The sequence below is a fragment of the Piliocolobus tephrosceles genome, chromosome 7 (genome assembly GCF_002776525.5).
Source record: "Piliocolobus tephrosceles isolate RC106 chromosome 7, ASM277652v3, whole genome shotgun sequence".
In the NCBI taxonomy this organism is placed as follows: domain Eukaryota; kingdom Metazoa; phylum Chordata; class Mammalia; order Primates; family Cercopithecidae; genus Piliocolobus; species Piliocolobus tephrosceles.
The window spans coordinates 68,325,534-68,352,033 of NC_045440.1; the positions used below are offsets into that span (position 1 = coordinate 68,325,534).

The 26,500-nt window shown below is 38.6% G+C and overlaps 1 protein-coding gene across 3 annotated transcripts in view; it reads right to left on the minus strand.

The window, feature by feature from the left end:
* ARFGEF1 (ADP ribosylation factor guanine nucleotide exchange factor 1) overlaps positions 1 to 26,500 on the minus strand; it is a 146,300-nt gene that overhangs the window by 91,914 nt on the left and 27,886 nt on the right. For all 3 annotated transcript variants that reach the window (XM_023222300.1, XM_023222298.2, XM_023222299.2), the window contains 5 exons: positions 15,171 to 15,201; positions 13,959 to 14,115; positions 11,645 to 11,791; positions 8,833 to 9,012; positions 3,441 to 3,717 (listed from right to left, as the gene is read on the minus strand). In XM_023222300.1, coding sequence (XP_023078068.1) covers positions 3,441 to 3,717; positions 8,833 to 9,012; positions 11,645 to 11,791; positions 13,959 to 14,115; positions 15,171 to 15,201 — 792 coding nt within the window. The remainder of the gene's footprint in view (positions 1 to 3,440; positions 3,718 to 8,832; positions 9,013 to 11,644; positions 11,792 to 13,958; positions 14,116 to 15,170; positions 15,202 to 26,500) is intronic.

Below are 26,500 nucleotides of genomic sequence, written 5' to 3' on the forward strand. Positions count from 1 at the left end.
AGCTATTATATTATTACACTTAACTGAATTTTCTAGATTAGTCCTTTAAGAACCAAAACTTTAAAAAGTATTTTAAATGAAACATTTCTAACATGTCCTACAGATGCTTACTTATACTTAGTACACACATTACACTATCCCTTATCAAATATACTGAATGTAATTAGGCTGGGTACAGTGGCTCATGCCTGTAACCTCAGCAATTTGGGAGGCCAAGGTGGGTGGATCGCCTGAGGTGGGGAGTTGGAGACCAGCCTGGCCAACATGGTGAAACCCCATCTCTACTAAAAATACAAAAATTAGCCAGGCGTGGTGGCACACGCCTGTAATCCCAGCTACTCGGGAGGCTGAGGCAGGAGAACTGCTTGAACTCAGGAGGTAGAGGCTGCAATGAGCTGAGATTGCACCACTGTACTCCAACCTGGGCGACGGAGCAAGACTCTGTCTCAAAAAAAAAAAAAAAAAAAAATTACAGCTTGTTTTTGATTACTTAGGCTCATCAATAGTAATATCAACATTGTACTCTATGATGAGGTCCCTGAAGAAGCATCTGGGCCTTCCCCAGTACTTTCTGGCCCTTCCTATTTTTTTCACCAACAGAATCTACATATCTAATGTGAAACTAAATTTAAGAAGCTAAAAAAAGAATTCATTGTCCAATTTAATGTAAAAAACACACACACACGCACACAAAAATAAAAATACCAACAGATAATTGCCAATCGAACTTCTGAACAGCGTAAGAGAAACTGATGAAATCTGATGTTCCAGATAGCTTGCACAGTCTATTGCAGAGAAAAACAGTAATTCCAATGGGCTTTATAAAATGCTGAAAATATGTCAAAGCAGCTCAACTATCACTTTAGAATGCTTTGGGATTCAAAACGCTGTCTTGAGCTACTGTCCTACACCAAAGGGCATCAGACAGCATATTAGCTGGTGGTGCTGCAGTTTCAACTTCTTGAACCTTCCCACTACCAGAAAGGACCACTACAGCTGAGCACAGGGGTCACACCTGTAATCCCAGCACTTTGGAAGGCTGGGTGGGAGGATCACTTGAGCCCAGGAGTTCAAGACCAGCCTGGGCAACACATTGACACCCAGTTGCTACAAAAAAATTAAATATTAGCTGGGTATGGTGACATCTGCCTATAGTCTTAGCTACTTGGGAGGCTGAGACAGGAGGATCGTTTGTGCCTCGGAGGCATGCAGTGACCCATGATTGTGTCACTGCATTTCAGTTTTGGGTGACAGAGCAAGACCCTGTATCCAAAAAAAAAAAAAAAAAAAAAAAACAGGAAAAAAGGGGAAAAAAAGGACCACTACTTATAAGAGTGGCTTCTAGGTGCCTGTTCTCCCTATAATTTCACTTTTGCTAATTTACTGTCCGTAGTATCCTAAAAATACTGAAAGGAAAAGAGAAAACCAGATAAATATGCATGTAAATGAGCAACCTTATTTTATAAAATATCCAAATAAAAATAGCATTTGGAGACTTCTGTGAATAAAAACATGTCTTGAAAGATAAATTTTCTGCCATTCTTGTTTTATTTCCACGCTCTAGTTGGCTAAAATTACCTCAAGTCTGAAAACTAGAGTTTCAAAGTAACTAAATATACATAACCACTATCTAAAACTGTACAAAATGACTAGTGAAGAGTCAGTTTTCACATAAGTGTCTGAAAGAAATAGAACAGAATAATAGTGACTAATATTTATTACATGTAGTAAGTGCTTAGAAGTTAACTACTATGTCCAAAGTCATGCAGCTGGTAAGTGACAGAGATGTGCTCCAAATATGCACTCTGAACCAATGGCTGTCAAGCAGAATTTTCATTTATATCAGCTATTAGGGAAAAAACATCTTTAGAGCCAAAATAATCATGACAATCCCACAGGAAACTATGTCTTTCTAACTCTGTATTCTACAAGGCATCTACAGCGGTACCTCATACACAGCAGATGCTCCCATTCCTTGGGTCTTAGTCCATGTTGTTTCCTTGGATGGAAAATCTCCTACCCCTATCTATCAAGATTCAACTAAAATATCATTACTTTCCTACAAAGAAACTTCTTAACTCTTCTCAGCAGAATTACTTCGTGCATGGCATTTTTAGGACACCTATCACATTATTATACCTCATTTATGCTCGACTTCCAGGTATGCTAAGATCACACTAAAAGCAGTGGCTGTATCTCCATCATCTTTTTAACTTCAAGTCCTGGCATGGTGCCTAAGACACAGTATGCTCAATGAAGGTTTGCTAAATACACAGATAAACAAAACAATAAAGTCCCAGCTTTACTAGAGATTAGCCCTTTGAATCTGCCCATCTATAAGCTCACTGTGAAAGTAGGGGAAATTTTGGCAAGGGCAGGCTAGACAAATGTAAATCATTTAAGTGGTATGGATTCACTATTAGATTCAGTACTATGAATGCTTAGCTTGTCAAAGTCATCCTTTTTAAAACAAATACTGAAGTACTATTTTTAAAAGCATGCCTCTCAGAAAACTGGGGGAAAAATGTAAAAAGGCACGTATTCATGCCACTAGTAAGTTTTGGAAAAGGCATGGTTTAAAAAAAAAAGAGTTGAAAACATATTATAGAAGTCCTTCCTCAAAGTAAAAACACAGACTTCAGATAAACTGTAACAGACTCCTGACATGCTAGTTCTAGACAATCACACTGGAGAGGCCACAAACTTCCCATCATTTAAAAATGACATCAAGCTAAGAAGGGCAAAGGGAACAACACAAACTCTCTGGTAGCTTCACAGAACAGCTGAAGCTGAAAATAACATTTAGGAAAACAATAACTTCATGGGATTATTTTTACAGAGAAACAAATTTGTAAAATAAATATAATTTTTATAATCTTATAAGTATTTTCTTATAAATATACACTTAAAAAATCAGAGAACATCTCAATTTTAGTGATTACTATGCATGATTTTAAAAATGAAAATTTTTGTCTATCAGTTGGTTACTCAAAAACTTTTTTATATTTAATATCAGTACTTTTTATGACCATAATCATATTTTTAAAACTGGTAATGATTTTTTAAAATTTTCAGTCATATTCCAGAAAACTTTACTAGGTCACTTGTTTGCTATGAAACCAATCTTAAGAAAACTGAAATTCCTATACAACATTTAATGGACATTTATGACCCTCTTTAGAAATATATCTGAGCTCCAAAGGAAATCTATAAATCATACTGCTCATGAGATGCTAATAAACGCAAAGTATAATTCATAGATATCTTGTAGGGTAGAGTCAAATTAACTTTACCACCTACAATGAGGAAAGTCCATAATTACCACAATGTGTCTGACAGACATTAAATCATATTATCCTTTCAACATTTCTTCATCAAAACTCTCATTCCTACACATTTCCCTTAACACACACCCCAAACCCCCTTTTCAAGAAGATTACTTTCAGCTGCAGTTGCCTGATCAGCTTCAGTCTGTTCATTTTCTGCACTGGAAATATCAGATCCATTTTCAGGCTCTGTGTCATCCTGAAGACTTTTATCTACATCATTTGTATGGAGGTCAAGGTCCCCTTCATGTTCTTGGGATATGTGATCAACAGTCTGAGGTGGCAAATATCTAAGTTGAGGTGATTCAGGCTCATGATGGCTTACTGGAGACTGTAACAGATGCTGCTGCTGCCGATGCCTTTCTTTTTCCATTTGTTTTGCTTCCTGTAACTGGAAACAAATAAAATTTCCAGTATTAGTAAAATAAGCTGTTTAAAATTTGGAAGGATAATGTTACCTCCAACAATCCTTTCTATAAAGTGCCATTCTCAGGCCAGGCGTGGTGGCTCAAGCCTGTAATCCCAGCACTTTGGGAGGCCGAGACAGGCGGATCACGAGGTCAGGAGATCGAGTCCATCCTGGCTAACACCGTGAAACCCCGTCTCCACTAAAAAATAAAAAAAACTAGCCGGGCGATGTGGCGGGCGTCTGTAGTCCCAGCTACGTGGGAGGCTGAGGCAGAAGAATGGCGTGAACCCCGGAGGCGGAGCTTGCAGTGAGCTGAGATCCGGCCACTGCACTCCAGCCTGGGCGACAGAGCGAGACTCCGTCTCAAAACAAAAAAACAAAAACAAAAAAAAAAAAACAAACAAAAAAACAAACAAAAAAAAATTAAAAAAAAATAATAATAAAGTGCCATTCTCTCTATGCTTGGAAATTAAAGTTTATCAGAAATGGAGAAGATAAACTATACTAAAAACAATGAACAATGTTTACTTCTTAGGTGGCTAGAAATCAGCACATAAGAACAGAGATGAAAGACTTTCACTATAAAGCATTTTCACTGCATTTCATATTTGTGTGAAACACACACACATTCACTTTTGCTTATACATACAGAATGAAAGTCTATAAAAATACATAAGAAGCTAGTAGTAACGGTTACCTACAGAGGGTCAAGATTAGGAAATAATAAAATGGGAAACAAGAGTGGGAGGGAACTTGTCAGTGTTTATCCTTCTGAAGCATGTTCTTATGTCACCTTGTTAAATATCTTTTAATAAAAAAAATTTAAATTACATTTAATAGAATTACAATGAAGGCTTAAATCACTCTACCCAGTCATCTGATAATTATGAAAAACACTGTATCTACAAATGTCTGAATTTTATTTTAGAAAAACTATCATTATTATGTATATAATACTATCTGTAAAACTGGCTCATAAAATGTTAAAAACATTAACAGCTGGGATCGCAAGATTTCATTTTTTAGCACTTTACTGCTTTTCACACATCTCTTTTGGTCCTTAAGACCAGATAAGAATGAGTCTCACAGAATTAATTTCCACCAATATAAATCTTATACAGTACCAAATATGAACAATTCATATTCTCCAGTAATATTCCAGGTTAGGTGGAAATGCCAGAATTATATGAATTTATAAAGTAAGTCTGAATTAAAAGATTTTAATAATAAAGTCTGACAAGATTTGCTTTGTAGGGAGTTTTATGTTGTGGGGGAAGGGAAAAATTAAGGTTACCAGTAGTTAGTATCAAAGAATTCAACGTCTAGCTTAGAAGATTTTAGCAAATGTGGAAGTTAAGTCGTCTGTATCCCATTTTCCCTTACTTTCTCTCCCTCTTTTCCACCTTTTCTTTTTTTTTTTTTTTTTTTTTTTTTGAGACAGAGTCTCACTCTGTCACCCAGGCTGGAGTGCAGTGGCCGGATCTCAGCTCACTGCAAGCTCCACCTCCCGGGTTTACGCCATTCTCCTGCCTCAGCCTCCCGAGTAGCTGGGACTACAGGCGCCCGCCTCCTCACCCAGCTAATTTTTTTTTATTTTTTAGTAGAGACGGGGTTTCACGGTGTTAGCCAGGATGATCTCGATCTCCTGACCTCGTGATCCGCCCATCTCGGCCTCCCAGAGTGCTGGGATTACAGGCTTGAGCCACTGCTCCCGGCCTCACCTTTTCTATAATTATCCACAGCACAGAACTAAATACCCTTTGTGACACAATACATGTTCACAGCCTTTACCATAATTCAGTTCTATAGTTGTTTAAGGGAAACTCTTTGCCTCAAATGTTTGTAAGATCTTCAAAGGTAATAGTCAAGTCAGTTTTCCTCGTCACTGTATAAGTGAGGCCTAGCACAGTGCCAGGAACATATAAGGAACTTAATAAAAGTCTGTTAATCAAATCAAACCAATAAAACTTTATTTGTTATTAAAAAGTGACAAAAACATTTTATTTACGTCCTCCAAAAAAAGCAGCAAAACCACTGTTTGTGGCTGCAAAATATTAGAAATAAATTAATGCCACTACAGAGGAGAGTGACAATATATAACAGACTATACTATATCCTAAAGAACTATACATCTATAAAAAAGAGTGAGGAAGGTCTTAAGGACTGATATAAAATGCTTTCTAGGACATACTGCTCAATGATAGCAAAATACAAAAGAGAATGTATAGCATGTGAGATAGCTAGTTTTTAAGATGGTCACCAATGAGGTCCACCTCTCAATTTCACTCCCTTGTGTAGTCCCTTTCCACAATGTACCTGTGTGACCACTTCTGATTATAAGGTAGACATGTGGCTTCTGTCTTACATTCAAGGGGTGGAAAGAAGGGAAGAAGAGGAATGCAGTGGTAGGAATTAGGAGGAATTAGTACTTTTCTGAGTAGACTTTTGTACAGCTCTGACTCTTAAATCACAGTTATGTTTTACATACCTAAAAAATAAGTAAGTACAGTTCGCCCTCTGTATCCATGGGTTCTACAGCTGTGGATTCAACCAACCAGGGATTGAAAATACTGATGGCGGGGTGAAAGAATGGCTGTGTCTATACTGAACAAACATGTACAGATAACTTGTTTTTTTGGTCATTATTCCCTAAACAATACAGTATAACAACTATTTACAAAGTATTAGGTATTGTAAGTAATCTTGAGATGATTTAAAGTATACAGAGGATGTGTGTAGATTATATGCAAGTACTACACCATTTTATAAAACAGACTTGAGTATCTATGGATTTTGGTATCCAAGGGAGGGCCCTGGAACCAATCCCCCATGAATGATACTGAGAGATGACTGTAATTAAAACTAACCAGAATGTGACCAATACCAAAAATGAAAAGCAGAGAGTAACAAATGAGTCTACTGAGGGATGACTGTAATTAAAACTAACCAGAATGCGACAAATACCAAAAACAAAAAGCAGAGAGTAACAAATGAGTCTAACTATTATCACAAAAGAATAGCATTACCCTATTGCAGAGTGTGAGGAAGAAAGGAACTAATCTAAGTAACTAGAAAATAATATTTTGAATGGATAAGGCTAAAGACAAAAAAACCTGAAATGCTATAACCTACCTAGTAAATTTGCTTCTAACACTGGTAATGATCAGCAATTCTAAAACTAATGGGTATAAAGGATTGAATAATCAATGTATTTAGAATATAAAAGCCATATTTCTTATTGTTTAGAGAAAGAAGTTTACAGATAAAGGGAGAAGACTGAAATGAACCCCGTATTGTTGCACTGGAATCAGAAATATCACTATGAACACATGGTTTTATTACCAACATATGGAAAGTCACATACAGGTGTGGGAATTGAGTGGGACGGAAGGGATAGTACATAAATATACATTTCCTAACTCTATCTGCTGAGAGGCCTAGAAGCAATAACACAGAGTGACAATGAATACATCTAGCACTCAGATTTTGGTTTCTAAACACCATTCTCCAATCAAAAGAGATAGAGCTGCTCCTTATTGAAGTGGCTGATTCCAAGGTTGAAGCTGGGAGAATTCAAAATGAGCCTGGAACATCTTGAGAATCCAGAAATTATGGAAGTACTCAAAAAAGGATGGGAGCTAGTCACAAGGACACAGGGCCAAAACTGTAATAATTTGGGCAACAAAATAAGTAACTGTAGCACACATTACAACCACAAAATAAATATCTGTGATTACAGACTGATATAAATAATTGAGTAAATAATTAAGGGAGAAGAAATTCAGTTAATAAATACAGAAGTAAAGAGAGAAACAGGAAAATCATTAGGGAAATGCCACAATAATTAACTGTTGCCAACAAGACCTACTGATAGATATCAAAACTGAGGGAAGTGGGGGGAGGATCTGAGGAGAAATAGAATATTTGCACAGTCTTAAAATATCTCCCCAAAGACATTTATTAATTGCAAAAGAAAAACTACTAACTTCATAGTGGAGGAACCTGACAGATAATTACCTTAAGCAAGTGATCAAGGTTAACATAACCAACATTAAGATATATCAACACCATGAACTCCTGACAAAACACACTGAAAAGGACACAACACTGTTTCAGAGATATTCTGGCAAAAAACTGCACAACCTCATTCTAATCATGAGAAAACATCAGAGAAAGTAAACTGAGGAAAATTCAACAAAATAAATTATTAGTATCCTTTTAAAAATGGCAAGATCATGAAAAAGATAACAAAAAGTTGAGGAACTGTCACAGACTGGAGAAGACTAAGACATAGAACTAAATGCATACTAAACGCAATGTGGGATCCTGGGTCAAATCTTAAAACATTAGTGGGAAAATTGGTGAAATTCAAGCAGGGTCTGTGGTTTAGTTAACAGTATTGTACCAGTGTTAATTCTGCTTTTGATAATTGTACTATGTAGGTATGTAAGTTAACTGCATTAAAGGAAGCAGGGTGAAGGGTAAAAGGGATTGCTCTGCAAAATTTTTGCAATTTTTCTCTATGTTTAAAAGGAGTTCAAAATAAGAAGCTTGATGTGAATTTTTAATAATGAAGACCTAGGCAATTAAAAACAATTCTCTGGTTGCTGATCTCTTAACAATCAACCTGAAGCAGTTTAAAGTTTAAGGAATATCATGCCCCTTTATCATATGGGGGGAAAAATGCATTTCATTTCAAAAGTGCAGAATATTTCATTTCAAAAGTACAGAAATGTACTTTTTTAAGGCTTAATTAATTTTATTTCAGATTAGATTAAATTATTTTATATCTATCTACATTACACTCTACTAAGCTTGAATGCAATAGAAGTAGTAATTCATAATTACTTCCACAAGGAAGATGGCAATCAGTATATTTCACATTCTATTTGTGAACAACTAAAAATACTTTGTCCAAAGTTAAATCAGTAAACCTTAAAACAAAACACAATACCACAAATCTCCAGTAAGTGGAACTGTAAATAAAAGACATTCTTTTCTACAGGTACAAAGATTTCACTCTAATTACTGTAAACTCCTTTCTATATTTAATGCCTGTCGTGTTCTATACAATCTCTCCCTTTTTAAAATACTTACTGCTTGGTTTTCCATGCGTGCAAAGATAACATTTAGCATCTGAGTGAGAGTAGCTTTGGCTGTTGTCTGATTGATGAGATTTTTGCTTGCTAAGTAGATATTGTAACATGTTCTCACAGCTTGCAGTACAGTCCCTTCATGAATTTCTATGTGTTGTGATGTTACTGCAGTAAGTAAAGCCTTTAAGAAGAGAGAAAAAAAAGGGACAAAGTTAAAGAGATTTTCTTTTTCTTTTTTTTTGGAGACAGTCTTTCTCGCTCTGTCACCCAGGCTGGAGTGCAGTAGTGTGATCATAGCTCACTGCAGCCTTGAACTCCTGGGCTTAAGTGATCCTCTCACAGCAGCCTCCTGAGTAGCTGCTACAGGTGAGCACCACCACAGCTGGCTGTAGGATTACAGGTGAGCACCACCACACCTGGCTAATTTTGTTTTATTTTTCTGTTGAGATGCAGTCTCTCTTTGTTGCCCAGACTGGTCTCGAACTCCTGGCTTCATGCAAGCCTCCCACCTCAGCGTTCCAAAGTGCTGGGGTTACAGGCATGAGCCACCACACCCAGCCTTAAAGTGATTTTCTGCATCTAGAGTTTCAGCACAAAAATTAAGCATTTTCATATTACAATGAAAACTTTTAGAAACAATTACCACTTGCAGGTAGTATACACAGAATTTCTACTGGCCTTGAATATATCATCAACTGTTAAAATATTTCATGTTTTCCTCACTGTGGCAGTAGTTTCCACATAATCTGAAAACCATTTAACTGATTTGTTTCAACCAAGGTTTCATTTTAATGCAAATACTATTTAATTTACTAAAATGCACAGCATGAAAGCTGTTACAGTAGAGCACAGACATGTCACACGAGATATCTGTTGAACTAGACCACCAACTTGGGAAGATACACATTGTGTCTTATTCGCCTCTAAATTTTTCTGAGATCTTTTTTAACAGACTGAACTCAGTAATTGTGCTGTTGTTGTTATTGTTGAAGAGGTTTATAAATATTTTAGAATAAAGCATGTAAAATAATCTTAAAGTAGCTGGGCATAAGTGGCATATACCTGTGGCCCCAGCTACTTGGAAGGCTGAGGTGGGAGGATCATTTGAGCCAGGGAGGTCAAGGCTGTGATCATGCCACAGCACTTAGCCTGGGCAACAGAGTAAGACTGTCCCAAATTAAAAAGCAAATTCCTAAGGCAAATACTTCAATAAAATGAACAAATTTCGCCTATGTGAATTTTCACATATTGGGTTACTTCCAATTTCTCAAGAGCAAAGACTCTTTTGTCTTCTTTATGTTGTACAATGCTATGCAGAGTTAGCATTAATGGGCATTATCTTAAACCATAAATGATATGAAACTACACATGATAGGTCAAAATGATCAACCCTTTTTTTTTTTTTTTTTTTCTTTTTTGAGACAGGATCTCACTCTGTTGCCAAGCCTGAAGTGCAGTGCAGTGAACACGGCTCACTGAAGCCTCAATTCCTGGGCTCAAGTGATCCTCCCACTTCAGCCTCCTGAGTAGCTGGGACTACAGGCATACATCACCATATGTGGCTAATTTTAAAATTATTTTTTGTAGAGACAGGGTCTTGCTGTGTTGCCCAGGCTGGTCTTGAACTTCTGGGATCAGGCGACCTTCTTGCCTCAGTCTCCCAAAGTGCTAGGATTACAGGCATGAGCTACCATGCCCAATATTTTTTTTTTAGAATAAAGATATTATATGGCTTCTGAAGTAAACACAACTATAAAACTGAAAGCCTCCAAAAGGGCTGTATTCACACATGAACGAACCCTTCATATATATATATATATGTGTGTGTGTATATATATATATGTAAAAACAATTTCAAAAGTACTCTACTATATATAGCACATGATAATTTTACTGCCATAAAAACACACCACCATTACCATTAGCAATAACATTAAGAACTCAGTATCTGTAACAGAATGAAAACATTACTAATTTTTCCCCAAAGGAATTCAATCAAACAGGTACATTACAGCACGAACTCAGAACAGGGTTTTGCCGAGCAAGTTCAATAGATGGATGTGTGCAAGGATATCAGGAGAACTGGCAGACAAGTAGTGTCCACCTGGTGATTCATGAGTTGAGAGGACACCCTATGAAGGGTCCAACAGTACAGAAGAAACTAGAAGGGTCACAGCTTTAAGAACTACCCTAAAGTTTGATGGATGGAATATACATATATATGAAAAACATGCCAGAAACAGAAAAACTCTGGAAGACACTAGGGGCTAAGCCTAAACTGAGACCTTCAAAAGAAGAGATATGAGAACATAGTTTTCCTCTAACCAACTCTTGGCATACAACATTAAAATCTCCTAATATGGAGTCTAGAAAGCATCCAAATAACCTCTTTTTTTTTTTTTCTTGAGACTGAGTTTCACTCTGTCACCCAGGCTGGAGTACAGTGGCATGATCTCAGCTCACTGCAACCTCCGCCTCCCAGGTTCAAGCGATTCTCCTGCCTCAGCCTCTTGAGTAGCTGGGACTACAGGTGTCCACCACCATGCCCAGCTAATTTTTTTGGTATTTTTAGTAGACATGGGGGTTTCATTATGTTGGCCAGGCTGCTCTCAAACTCCTGACCTCAAGTGATCCGCCCAACCTGGCCTCCCAAAGTGCTGGGATTACAGGCATGAGCCACTGCGCATGGCCTCAAATAACCTGTATTATAGCTGGAATGCACATAAAATGATCTTTCCTAATATTTTAAGGTGAAAGGCATCTGAATTTTGAAGATACAGATTATTAACAATTTTACTTTATATAATAATTACCTTTATTATCTGCAGCTGAACTCCTTCATCTGTCTGAGGGCCCTGAAAGCAGCCACATATTGTTTCAATAATTCTATCAATTAATTTTTTGCCTGGTGTTGTACTATCTGGAGCATTGCCAGTCAAGTGCCCATAAGCAATAAGTTTCTAAAACGGAGAAAGAAAGCAAAGATCCTAAGTAACAAATATTATATACACTAATGCAATATACATTAAAATTACAGTATACAATTGAATATATATAAAAATTTTTACATAAAAATACATAGGTATTATCAAAGCCAAAGCTATATCAACTTTTTCTGTAGAAACTTTATTCATATAAATATGTATTTATACTTGTAATAACCACAAAAACAGAACCACAATAAACCATCAGGTAATATTTTGAGAAAGCCAAGCCTTGAGAACCCGTCTCTGATGAGTTAGAATTGCTTACTGTGGCTGGGTGCAGTGGCTCATGCCTGTAATCCCAGCACACTGGGAGGCCTGCTTGCCTCCCACATTGCCAGTCCACATTGGGCGGACTGCTTGAGCTTAGGAGTTCGAGGCCAGCCTGAGCAATATGGGGAAAACCTATCTCTACAAAAAATAAAAAATTAGCTGGGTGTGGTGGTACATGCCTATAGTACCAGCTACTCAGGAGGCTGAGGTGAGAGGACTGCTTGAGCCTTGGGAGGTGGAGGTTGCAGTAAGCCGAGATTGTGCCACTGCACTCCAACCTAGGTGATAGTGAGACCCGGTCTCAAAAAAAAAAAATTGCTTATTGCTTTCCATATAAACAAGGTTTTATTGATACTGCTTTTGTGAAAATTATCTTCGTGCTTTTAAATGACCCCCAATCTCTTTCCAAATGATTCATCAATATGTATAAAACCCAGTTTCCATATACTAGCTGAAATAAATCATAGATTTGTTCATTCATCATTATCAGTATACCCTGGAAGGAAGGCTTCAGATATTATCATTCTAATTTTCCAGTGAAAACAAGATCACAAATCAGATGAACTTAACTTTAACCCATCCTTAAGGACAAATCATATGGTCTTTTCCTCGCCACTTAATTATAGTTGAATACATATAATGCCCAAATACTAAGAACACCTGAAAATAGAAGTATTCCTCTACTTAGAAACTTGTCTTACAAATATAGTATCTATGAGGATCCTCTGTCTATGTGTCAAACAGGGTAACAGAGTTCAGAAATTTTTCTGACATAAATGACTGCCAGGGCTAAAGTATAGCAGTTAAATATTAAATTATATTAAGCTGCCAATATTAACCTATTGCTTCATATAAAACAGCAGACACACTGGCCAGGCACAGTGGCTCGCGCCTGTAATCCCAGCACTTTGGGAGGCCGAGGCAGGCGGATCACTTAAGGTCAGGAGCCCAAGACCAGTCTGGCCAACATGGTAGAACTGTCTCTTCAAAAAAAAACAAAAACAAAAACAAAACAAAACAAAACAAAAATTAGCTTGGCGTGGTTACACGCACCTGTATTCCCAGCTACTCGGAAGTCTGGGGCAGGAGAATTGCTTGAACACGGGGGCAGAAGTCACAGTGAGCCAAGATTACGCCACTGTACTCCAGCACAGGTGACAGAGCAAGCCTCCGTCTCAAAAAAGTAAACAAACAAACAAACAAAAAAACAGCAGCACTTAGAAAAATTATTTGCAAATGGTGATGTATGTAAAGTTGGCAGCAGGTTAAAAGTATTATGGGTCTTGCATTTCACTGATGAGAAGAGACCAAATCAACACTTTCCATTACTGACAATCTTACTAAAGATATTTTTTTTTTGAGATGGAGTCTTGCTCTGTCACCCGGGCTGGAGTGCAGTGGCCGGATCTCAGCTCACTGCAAGCTCCGCCTCCCAGGTTTACGCCATTCTCCTGCCTCAGCCTCCCGTGTAGCTGGGACTACAGGCGCCCGCCACTTCACCCAGCTAGTTTTTTGTACTTTTTTTTTTTTTAGTAGAGACAGGGTTTCACCGTGTTAGCCAGGATGGTCTCGATCTCCTGACCTTGTGATCCGCCCGTCTCGGCCTCCCAAAGTGCTGGGATTACAGGCTTGAGCCACCGCGCCCGGCCTTACTAAAGATTTTATATCCCACTAGTTAATGATTGTTATCATTAAACTAGAAACGTCTTTTTGCAACTATTATTACGTCTTAAATATAAAAAATCATTTGGATGTTTTACTACAAAAAAGAGTATTAAAAGCTTTCATGGAAATGTCTAAATCATCAACATGAATAATGTTTTAGAAACACAAAGTAGACAGTTTTTAGAAAGTGCCATTTTACACATACCTGTAAGCAATCTAGAGATGTACTAACTATGCGGGGACATTTGGACTGGCATGCCAACTCAAAAGGCAAGAAGTACTTGTCTGCTTCAATAAAATTTGTCTTTGATTTCACTGGTGGAAGGGTGCTTGATCCAGCTTTTGCTTCTCCATGAGGAGGACTAAATGAAAAAGAAAAGTCTGATTATAGCATATCACATTTATAATATTGACGATAAACCCATGTAGAAACACAGAATTTCAGTTCTAAAAGGAATCTTGCTAAACCAGTCCTCTATCTTCCCATATTTCAAGAGGAAACCCAAGCCCAGAGAAGTGAAGTGGTTTGCCACATGGTCAAAAGCTAGTGGCCAGAGCTGTGACTGAACACAAGACACTGAAATCTTGTCTGCAAAACTGGTCTACAAAAACTGTGAAATTCAAGGTGCTTCTATTACAGAAATATTTTATTGTCACTTAACAAATTTGGCATCACAATACCTTAAAAAGCAATGGCCTATTTGTCCTTAAGTCAAAAAGTGAGCTTTTTAATTATTCGATATTGCCCTAAAAAGGTCAACACTATCAAAAAACCTAGTAATTTTTCCAAATATGAATCAAAGTCTACGAAAAGACTCTGAAGGCTATCTTATGGTATTTTAGAAGTGTCTTTAGATACTTATTTACATGAGAATCTTTTTGTATTTTTAAGTATGCTTAGAGCAGAGCCTGGTGGCTCATGCCTGTAATCCCAGCACTTTGGGAAGCCAAGGCGAGTGGGTCACTTGAGTCCAAGAGTTCGAGACCAGCCTGGGCAATATGGCAAAATCCCATCTCTACAAAAAATTAACACAGGCATGGTGGTGCTCGCCTGTAGTCCCAGGTACTCGGCAGGCTGAGGTGGGAGGATCACTTGAGCCTGGGAAGCGGAAGTTGCAGTGAGCTGTGATCGCACCACTGCACTCCAGCCTGGGCAACAAAGCGAGACTCTGTCTCCAAAAATCACATGCATACATTTTTATAAATATATATAAAAATAGGTTTTAAGAAATATAATCATAATCATATATTTTGTTTTTATATAATTGTATTTCTTAAAATCTATTTTTAAAGTTGATTTTACTATAAACTCACATGCAGAAAATTTGCCACACTAAAATACAGATGACTGTATTGTTTTGACCAAGACTGACAAGTTTGAAAATTATTTTTACTAAAGAAAAGAAATCCCACAAACCTCTGTTTTTCAGTTTCTGCTTTTATTTCCTCTGAGGGGGAAAAAAAAAGAAGCATACATTAGAAAACTTGACAACAAAAAGACTGAGTAATTTCATAATAACTTTTATAAACTCATTTGGAACTTATACATAAAGTTGGAAAGAATGCAAATTTAATAAAAATTAGGTGCTAAAATTGTTTCATCTAAATTTTTTAATTTACACAAATAATATAAAACTATATGAATAGGCACATTAACAATCATAAGGATAGGTGAAGTTATAGATTGTTAATTCCCAAGGCATTTCCTTTTCTCAAAATATTTTCTTTTTTGTCAAGTAACTATTTATATTAAGCAGAAGCATTAATATTAAGAACACGGCCAAGTTCAGTGGCTCACGCCTGTAATCCTAGTGCTTTGGGAGACCAACACAGGAGGATCACTTGAGGCAAGGAGTCTGAGATCAGCCTGGGCAACAAACACCCCATCTCTACAAAATTAAAAAAAAAAATGTAAAATCAGCTGGGCATGGTGGTGTACGCCTGCAGTCCTAGCTATGTGGGACAGGGGGTTGAGGTAGGAGGGTCCCTTGAAGCCCAGGAGTTAAAGGTTACAGAGAGCTATAACCACTAGACTCCACTACACTCCAGCCTAGGCACAAGAACAAGACCCTGTCCTCCCAGCAAAAAAAAAAAAAAAATCACAACAGAATAATGTGTATGCTATACTGAAGTCACAAAATATATGGCAGATGTTTGGGGACAGGGGGAAAAACACCTCAATGCACCAACCTTGAGATTATCCCAGGGAGATTATCAGACCAGAACTATAACTTCTTAAATATGTTTGTGCATTGATATTTAACTAATTTTTCTATTTATGACTATACAAGGCCCTATAAAATACACATGCTCAATTTAATGGGAAATTTTCCCTTTCACTATTTACACTATAAGGTATGAGATAAATTAGACAAATCCTACCTGTAATAGAAGACCCTTAAATTTAATTGGCTGAGCGCAGGGGCTCATGCCTGTAATCCCAGCACTTTGGGAGGTCAAGGTGGGCAGATCACCTGTGGTCAGGACTTCGAGACCAGTCTGGCCAACGTGGTGAAACATCGTCTCTACTAAAAACACAAAAATTAGCCAGGCATGGTGGTGTGCACCTATAACCCCAGCTACTCGGAAGGTTGAGGCAGGAAAATCACTTGAACCTGGGAGGCGGAGGTTGCAGTGAGCCAAAATCACACCACTACCCTCCAGCCTGGGCGACGGAGTGAGACTCCATCTCTTTTAAAAAAAAAACTTTATTAATTTATATTGGGGAATCTGGCTGATTGACTAAATCTGCTTGAAATTTGGAAGAAAGGTTTTCAAATGTGTGCCAAGTACTACTACACTTTACATATACTAAACTTTACACGACTATTACACTTTACATGCAACTAATGTATTTATGTTTGACAACAATCCTATGAGGTGTGTACCATTATATCTTCATTTTAAAGACTGGAAAATTGAGGAAGAGAGGTTGAATAACTTGCCCAAGGGTTGCATGGCTTGGACGTATGGCTAATCAGGCTTCAATAAATATTAGGTAATCTAACTACAGATTCTGGTTTATTAACCGCTCTATAACATAGGTGTATCTGAGAAACTGAACAAAATGTGCTAAATTGGGGTATGATAAACGATCACTGGCCTATACATTATTATTTAACACTATCACTGAGCATCTTTCATGTACCAGATACTGTATTAAACTCTTTAAAAAGCAACTTTGCCAAATCACCTCGCTATACAATTTCTACAATTGATTCACACAATCCATACAACGTATTCATCCAATACGTACAAATTTACTCATTGCCTACTGTGTGCCAGGCATTGGATGTTCAGTATTTCAGTTTAGTTTTCTGTGAACCAAACCCCTTTCCATTTTATCACTGGTAGAACTAGAAGGGAGACAGTGTAAAAATATTATCTGCAGCTATTTAAAATACTACTTTAAAAGGTTCACAATGATATTTAAGTTCTGTATATCAGCTACCAAGATTTCACGGTTCACCCACAGATACAATCAAAAATAATCTAAATCTCTTTAAAATATGTGTGGGCTGGGCGCAGTGGCTCACACCTATAATCCCAGCACCTTGGGAAGCAGAGGCACATCTATCACTTGAAGTCAGGAATTCGAGACCAGCCTGGCCAACATGGTGAAACCCCATCTCTACTAAAAATACAAGTATTAGCCAGGTGTGGTGGTGCACGCCTGTAGTGCCAGCTACTTGGGAGGCTGAGGCACAAGAATTGCTTGAACCCAGGAGGCGGAAGTTGCAGTGAGCCAAGATTATGCCACTACACTCCATCCAGCCTGGGCGACAGAATGAAACTCCGTGTCAAAAATAAATACAATAAAATATATGTATGGATAAGGAGGAAATGCTGTGTTGACCGCCCCAAACCATCATAAAATAATTTAAGTATTTTTCATTTTTAAAAATTATCATTATTTAAGAGGCTGAGATGCTACTACAAACCAGTAAGGTAGGAAAAAGGGCAAGGCAGGGGAAGAAGAGGAGCTGGCAGTTTTTGTATAAGGTGAATTCCCATTTATAAAATAATTACAGAATAGGGTATTCTAGTTAAGCAAATTATACACTAGGAATATCAGAGGAAGTGAAACATTTTAAAGAGCACTGTGTTTTGATACCAAATATCTCTAAATAACTGTAAGCATGAGAAACAACTCTAACTTCACTAACTACTAGATTATAAAGGTTCCTTATATTCTAAAACATGGATGAACAAAAGCCTACCATATGTTTTTGTGCAGTCCATGAGTGGAAGAAGAGTTTTTACAGATAAACATCTGCAATCAACTTGATAGGGAAACTAAGGATCAGAATAAATAATGGCCAGTTCTAAGGTCAGACAGCTGATAGGCAGTGATCCAGAAACTTGTTTCTCTAGTCGTTTTGTTTGTTTGTTTTTGTGAGATGGAGCTTCGCTCTTGTTGCTCAGGTTCAAGCAATCCTCCGGTCTCAGCCTCCCGAGTAGCTGGGACTACAGGCATGCGCCACCACACCCAGTTAATTTTGTATTTTTAGTAGAGACAGGGTTTCTCCATGTTGGTCAGGCTGGTCTTGAACTCCTGACCTTAGGTGATCAGCCGGCCTCCGACTCTCAAAATGTTGAGATTACAGTCATGAGCCACCACGCGCTGCCTTGTTTCTCTAGTCTTAAACTAGCGTTATTACCCGCTACATTGTGCTATATTTAGGCAAACTTGTAATAACTGGTGCAAAAGAACTGAAAAATATCATTCTACAATTATGGCAAACACATTACATTCCCCCGTCATCTGCAGGGGATATATTCCAAGACCTCAGTGGATGCCTGAAACCTCAAATTAAATCAAACTTGATTTCTGTCAACCAGAACATGTTTCTGTTCATGTCTTTCACGACAAATTTAATGCCTTTTTCATCTTAACTATTTATCACATACTATGGCCGTAATTTTCAGTTTGAAGTTTGACAGCAAAACTAGCAAGAATTCTTTTTCCTTCTTCATAATTTCACAGACAGAAGATTCTTTCTTACCACAGATCTTAGTAACCTCAGCATGTGATTTTTTTTCTTAAGTTGAGAACTTTCACCTTTTCACTTAAAGGAAGCACTTCACAAGCTTCTCTTTGGCATATCTGAACTGCCAGCATCACCACTCTTGTGCTTTGGGACTATTAAGTAAAATAAGGGTGACCTGAACACAAGCATGCCCTAATGCAACAGTCAGTTGTGATAACTGAGATGGTTACTAAGTGACTAAACAGGAAGGTAGCTTGTAAAACATGGAGGTCGGGTGTGGTGGCTCACATCTGTAATCCCAGCACTTTGGGAGCCCGAGGCGGGTGGATCACGAGGTCAGGAGTTCGAGACCATCCTGGCTAACATGGTGAAACCCCATCTCTACTAAAAAAAATACAAAAAATTAGCTGGGCACGGCGGCGTGCGCCTGTAGTCCCAGATGCTCGGGAGGCTGAGGCAGGAGAATGGCGTGAACCTGGGAGGCAGAGCTTGCAGTGAGCCGAGATTGTGCCACTGCACTCCAGCCTGGGTGATAGAGCGAGACTCTGTCTCAAAAAAATGAAAAATAAAAAAAAATAAAACATGGAGACGCTGGACAAAGATTCACATCCTGGGTAGTACAGGGCAAGATTTCATCATGCTACTAAGAATGGCATACAATTTAAAACTTAAGAATTGCTTATTTATGGAATTTCTATGTAATATTTTCTAGCCAAGTCAACACTGTTTATAAGGCGCAGGACTCGTTTAATGAACAGGAAAGACTGTTTTTTTTTTTTCAAACTGAGTATGTCCAAGTTACACCTAATCTCCTAAGTATATTAAACATCTCCCCTCATAATATTATTTTTACTATCAACTTGTTTACCTTTTTTCCACTTTGACAGTACAAATACAACCCTCAAAATAAAATTTATATGGATTCAACAAATTCTATTATCTACACACTATGAATTATTTATATTTACCTCTCATTACATCAATTTTGTCTTATATATAGTATAATTTACAAAGTAACAGCAGCTACTCAATGCAAACTCAAGTGGTAATTTAAGGAAAGCTCTCAAAGGCAAATGGATAGTTTTGTCTGTCTGTTTTGTTTTCCTTTTTTTAAGATGGAGTCTCACTCTGTCGCCTGGGCTGAAGTACAGTGGTGCAATTTCAGGATGCTGCAACCTCCTCTTCCCGGGTTCAAGCAATTCTCCTGCCTCAGCCTCCTGAGTAGCTGGGATTACGGGGCGCCCACCACCATGCCCAGCTAATTTTTGTATTTTTAATAGAGTCGAGGTTTCACCATGTTGGCCAGGCTGGTCTCGAACTCCTGACCACAGGAGATCCACCCGCCCTGGCCTCCCAAAGTGCTGGGATTACAGGGGTGAGCCACGGCGCCCAGCCACAAATGGATAGTTTTTAATAAACACATTAGAACCTACACATCCAAAGCACTGTCTCCTTCAAAGCAGTAACTGTGGGACTCTATATATCAATTACCATAATGCTGCTAGTATTCAAAAATATTTATGGAATTCATCTTTTTGTGTTTCTTTCCTGCTTGCTTCTTCCTTTTAAATGAATAAACTCACAAAGGAAAATTCTCTAGAAAGAGAATCAAACCAGCCACCAATTAATCACAAGTAGCTTTGAGCCAAGTCTGAAGAAAGGAATGTGACTACAAAACAAAAGTTAACTTCAGTATTTCTGTGATCTGACTCAAACTTTGTGTGTGCAAGCACTGTTCTAAGAAATTATTAGTAAATGTAAATTCCATGGACAAGGAAGAAGAATGGAACAATCTCATTAACCTAGTAGGGCAAGGATATATCAGGAAGAAAAGGGGTTCTGTTGCATTAACTGGATAACAGAGGTACTTAGCCACAATGCCATTTTCTCAATATGCAGGGGTAGAGTTGGAGCAGTAGTAGTGAAGAAGAGTTAATGGTCATATTTCATTTTAAGTAACTGTGGGATATTCAAGTGGCAATATTCAGCAAGAATCAAGATTTATGAATCTGAAAACTAGGAGAGAGTGTGGCCGACTGTTTCCCAAAACGACCACTATGGTGTCTGCCATCCCACATGTTCTTCTACAGAGTGACCTTGCTACCAGGAGATAGTCTAACTTCCCTCCCCTTAAATCCGGGCTGGCCTTAGAGATTCATTTATAACCAACAGAATGCAGTGGAAGTGACAGTTAACAACAGCTGAGGTTAGGTCAGACAGGCCAAGCAGCTCCTGCCTGATTCTCTTATAACAGAATACTGGCTTTCCAAGCACCCCCTCTTAGAGCCCAGTGGCCCTACTGTGAGAAGCCCAAGCCACATGGAGGCTACATAAAAATAGTTCCGTCACCAGTCCCAGCTGAGCCCAGCTTCTAAATCATCACCATCCAGGCACCAGACATGTAAGTAAAGATGGCTCCAGAGGATTCCAGTTCCTGGCCATTCACATCTCCCTCAGTCATTTCAGTTTGCCCAGCTGAGGCCCCAGACACTGTGGAGCAGCAGCATACCCCATCTGAATTCCTGACACACAGAAGTTGTAAGCATAATAAAATGATCACTGCATTACACCACTAAGTGTTGGGTGGTTTATTATACAAAGATAGATACCTGGAATAGGAAAAGTTAAAGAGGCTTAGAGAGAATGGGGTTTGAAATAACTTCTTGGCAAATGGGAGAGACAGCTACCTAGAGGTACAAAAGGATTGTCAGGATCATGGAAAGCTCTTTTAATGTGTTGTGAAAATCCAGATAAGGAAACCACATGGTTAACAGATACAGAGCTTAATAAAATGCAGCTAGGGCTTTGTTCCCTAAATCAATTCCTTTGTAATATGCCTGGCAATCCCTGACTCCTCCCCTCAAGATGGAGGCTTAACTTCACCTCTTAGGTGAAATATTCCACAGCCTCAGCCTCTTACCCATTTGCCATTCTCACTCATTATCCCTGCTTATGTGCTCCCATAGAACCAACGACCTATTTTTATAAGGCACTTATTTATAAAGCACTGAGATTATTTGCTTACCTTAGATTCTGAGGTACCTGAATGCAAGGAACTTTTTTTTATTTTTAAATTTAATTTTATTATTTTAATGGACACATATTAATTGTACATATTATATATTTATGGGGTACAATCAGGTGTTTTGATATGTTTTTACAATATGGAATGACCAAATCAAGCTAATGAACAAATCCAAGTCACATACTTTTTTTATTGTAAAAACATTTAAAATCTACTTTTAGTAATTTTGAAATATATAATGCATTATTACTTATTACAGTCACAGTAGCTAAGATATGGAGGCAACCTAGGTGTCCATCATCAGATGAATGGATAAGAGAATCTTATAGAATACACAAAATGGAATACCATTCTGCCTTAAAAAGAAGGAAATCCTGTCATTTGCGACAACATAGGCAAGATATTACACTAAGTGAAAAAATGGAAGATGTTACGCTAAGTGAAAAAAGGCACAGAAAGACATGTGATTTTACTTGTATGTGGAACCTAAAAAAGTCAAACTGATAGAAGTAGAGAGTAGAATGAGGGTTACCAGAGGTTAGAGGAGGTACATAAATGGGGAAAAGAGAGATAGTGATCAAAGCATACAAAATTTCACCTAGACCAGAAGAATAAGCTTTAGTGATCTGTTACATACAACAGGGACATTTTTCATTCTTCTTTGCATTCCTAGCATCTAGCACAGTGTGAGTTACATAGTAAGCAGGCATTTAATAAACACTATCATATTCTGGAGAACTAAAAGAGAAAGAAAAAAAAAATCTTGTTCTTCTTTGCTATTTTCTTTCCTTTTCCTTCGCATACCTTCCCTACTCATGATTATTACACATAACATCACAGACAGAGAGTGACACTGTTCCTAAAGCCATCTGTTTTGAGTTTATACAAAGTGTAACCTCTACTTAGATTCATAAGTTTTTAAATAATTTAACTGGTTAGAAGAAGTAAACTATGAAGCCCAGGTGATATGGAGAAAAAAATACTTTTTACTCATCAGCATCAGAGTCTCAGATACGGGGGGTGTTAACTAGCCTCTTTTTTCAAACAAAACAAAATCTTGTGAATGGTCTTAATCAATAGTTTTCCAACGTTTCTGACTGCAAACCACTATCCTGGATCCCAGAAAACACCTACATATATGTTATGGAAATAAAAATTTAATTATTATCCTTGTTATTCTGGGATATATTTTCATTTTCTATTCTATTAAAAACCAATCAAAACACCAGCCATAGGCTACAAAATTGACTTCATGATCCAACGCTGGGTTGTAACTACTAATACAAAATACTCTGGTATTATACACAAACCTATAGATTCAGCTGAGCAAACCCAAACAGGATAGAAATCCAAGTCAAGACACATCAGAATCCAACCCCAGAAAACTAAAGACAAAACAATCTTGAAACCAGATAGAAAGAAATGACATAATATTGATAGAAGAGAAATGATTACAGTGACAGTGGATTTCTTATTGAACACTAGGGAAGCCAATGGGGGATGTGGCACAACATTTCCAAGAGCTGAAAGAAAAGATCTCTCACCCAGAGTTATATAGATAATCTGTGAAAAATCCTAAAGGAATAAAGGTAACATCAAGATCTTCTCAGATGAAGGATAACCAAAAAAAAAAACCTGTCACCGCAAGATCTATCCTAAAAGAATAACTGAAGTTCTTCCAACACGAAGGAAATCATAAGTTTTGAAACACCGTGAAGAATGGGAAGTGTAAAAATATGGAAACGTATAACACCATTCTCTTGAGTTTTAAAAATTATGTTACACATTTAACACAAAAAATAAAACACTGTCTTATGTGGTTCCTAATGTATGTAGGGGAACTATTTAAGACAATACTATATAGAGAGGGAAGATAAAAGGACCTAAATGGAGCTAAGGTTTTTCTACAGGTTACTCAAACTGGTAAAATGCTGACATCAGTACACTGTGAAAAGCTATGTATGAATAATGTAATGTCTAGTACAACCACCAAAAATCAAATATAAACTCCAAAAGAACAATCAAATGGAATTCTAAAAATTTTTCAAGAGGTCCACATAAAGGCAAGAAAATGGACAACGAAAAACAGAGGGAACAACAGAAAGCAAAATAGCAGACTTATGCCCTTATATATAAATATTACATTAAATATAAAAGGTCCAAGCACAACAATTAGAAGACATTTAGCTGGGTGTGGTACTGTGCACCTAGAATCCCAGCTACTTGGGAGGCTGAGCCAGGAAGATCACTTGAGCGCAGGAGTTCATTTTTTGGATTTCCTTGCATTGGGCTTCGCCTTTGTCTGGTCCTTCCCTGATTAGCTTAAGAATTAACCTCCTGAATTCTTTTTCAGGTAAATCAGGGGTTTCTTCTTGGTTTGGATCTACTGGTAAACTAGTGTGATTTTTGCAGGATGCTGACAGGCCTAGTTTTGTCATATTACCAGGGTTGGTTTTCTGGTTCCGTCTCATTTGGTGGGTAGGCTCGGTCAGAGGGAAGGTCTAGGGCTGAAGGCTGTTGTTCAGATTTTTCTGTCCCACAGGGTGTTCCCTTGATGCAGTGCTCTCCCCCTTGTCCTATGGATGTGGCTTCCTGTGAGCCAAACTGCAGTGATTGTTGTCTCTCTTCTGGGTCTAGGCACCCAGCGAGTCTACCCAGTTCCGAGCTTGGTACTGGGCCTTGTCTGAACAGAGTCCTGTGATCAGCCATGGATACCAGTGCCAGTTCCGGTGGTGGGTGCAATGGACTCTGTGAGGATTCTTAGCTTTGATGGTTTAATGCTCTATTTTTGTGCTGGTTGGCCTCCTGCCAGGAGCGGCGCTTTCCAGAAAGTATCAGCTGTAGTAGTGTGGAGAGGGGCCTGCAGTGGGCAGGACCCTAGAACTCCCAAGATTATACACCTCACCCTTTATCTTACACTATCAGGGTGGGTAGGGAAGGACCATCGGGTGGAGGAAGGGCTAGGCAGGTCTGAGCTCAGACTCTTCTTGGGTGGGTCTTGCTGTGGCTGGGGGCGGGGAGGAGGGAATGGGAGTGAGATTCCCAGGTCACCGGAATTGTGTGTCTAGGAGATTATGGCTGCCTCTGCTGAGTCATCCAGGTTATCAGCGAAGTGGGGGAAAGCTGGCAGTCACAAGTCTCACCCAGTTCCCACAAAAACCGAAGGGTCAGTCTCATTCCCACCTTGCTCCCCTGCAACAGCCCCAAGTCTGTTTACAGGTGGAGGGCAAAAGGAGCTTAAAAACTTGCCCAAGGCTTTCTGCCTCCCAGCTGCCAAAGAAAAGGACTTTAGTTCTTCCCCTGACTGTGAAGTCTACAAGCACAGATGGATTCAAACCCTCCCCTGAGTTCTGACCAGGAGGCTTCTCATTCAAATTGTTACAAAATTCAGCTAGAGAATTCCTTCTCCCAGTGGAGTTTCACCCCCTGCTCCTCTGGCCAGCCTTGATGGATCCCTGTGGTGCCAGACAGGAATGGGCTGCTTGGGGACCTAGCAAGCTTTCAGGGCCTTTCTGCTGCTTCCTCTACCCCTGTATTTTACTTGGCTCAACTAACTTGTCTCAGCTCCAGGTAAAGTCAGAAACTTCCCCCGCAAACAGACCTTCAGCATCTCCAGTGGGGGTGTGTGTTCAGGAGAGGAGGGTCTCCCTTTCCCACTTCTGCAGTTGGGGCACTCACAGTATTTGGCGGGGAGGGCGGGGGGATCTCCCGGGTCCTGCAGAAGCAGTCTACTTCCTTCAGGGGGCCTGTGGGTCCTCCCAGGATTGCTGGCTTGTTCTTGCAGTCGATCTGGAGCTAAAACTCACAATGCAAGCCTCCGCATGCTGCTCTGTCCGGAGCTGCAATCTAGTCCTGGCTCCTGTCCTCCATGATCCCAAAATCTTTGAGCCCAGGAGTTCAAAAGCAGTCGGGGAAACATAGCAGGACCCCAACTCTATAAAAAAAATTTAAAAATTAGCGGGGTGGGCATGGTTGCATGTGCCTGTAGTGTCAGCTATTCAGGAGGCTGAGGCAGGAGGACTGCTTGAGCAAGCTATGATCACACCACTGCACTCTAACCTAGGCAACAGAGCAAGACCGTCTCTTAAGAAAGAAAACACACATACCCACACACCTAGATGGAAGTAAACAGATGGAAAAAGATATCAAAAGAAAGCAGGCATGGCTATATTAATATCAGATAAAGTAGAACTGAAAACAAAAAGTGACCAGAACAAAGGATATTACACAATGATAGAAGGGTCAAATACATCAAGAAGACATAGTAATCCTAAATGTGTATATAACAAAGAGCTTCAAAATAACATGAAATTGAAATGGATATAACTGAAAGGACAAACAGACAAATCTGCTATTATAGCTGAAGAATTAAACATCCCTCTTACAACAATACAACTACTAGACAAAAAAAATCACTAAGGATACAGAACTGAACAACACCATCAGTCGGCAGGGTATAAATTTATAGAATACCTCACTGAGTAACAGACAGACACACATTATTTTTAAATGTCCATGGAACATTCACCAAGACAGTCCATATTCTGGGCCACAAAACAAATCTCAACAAAGTTAAAAGAACTGAGATCACACAGAGTGTGTTCTTCTTTTTCCGAGTAAAGTGAAAGCAAGTTTATTAAGAAAGTAAAGGAATAAAAGAATGGCTACTCCATAGGCAGAGCAGCCCAGAATGTGTTCTCTACCAAAATGAAATAAAAATAGGAATCATGG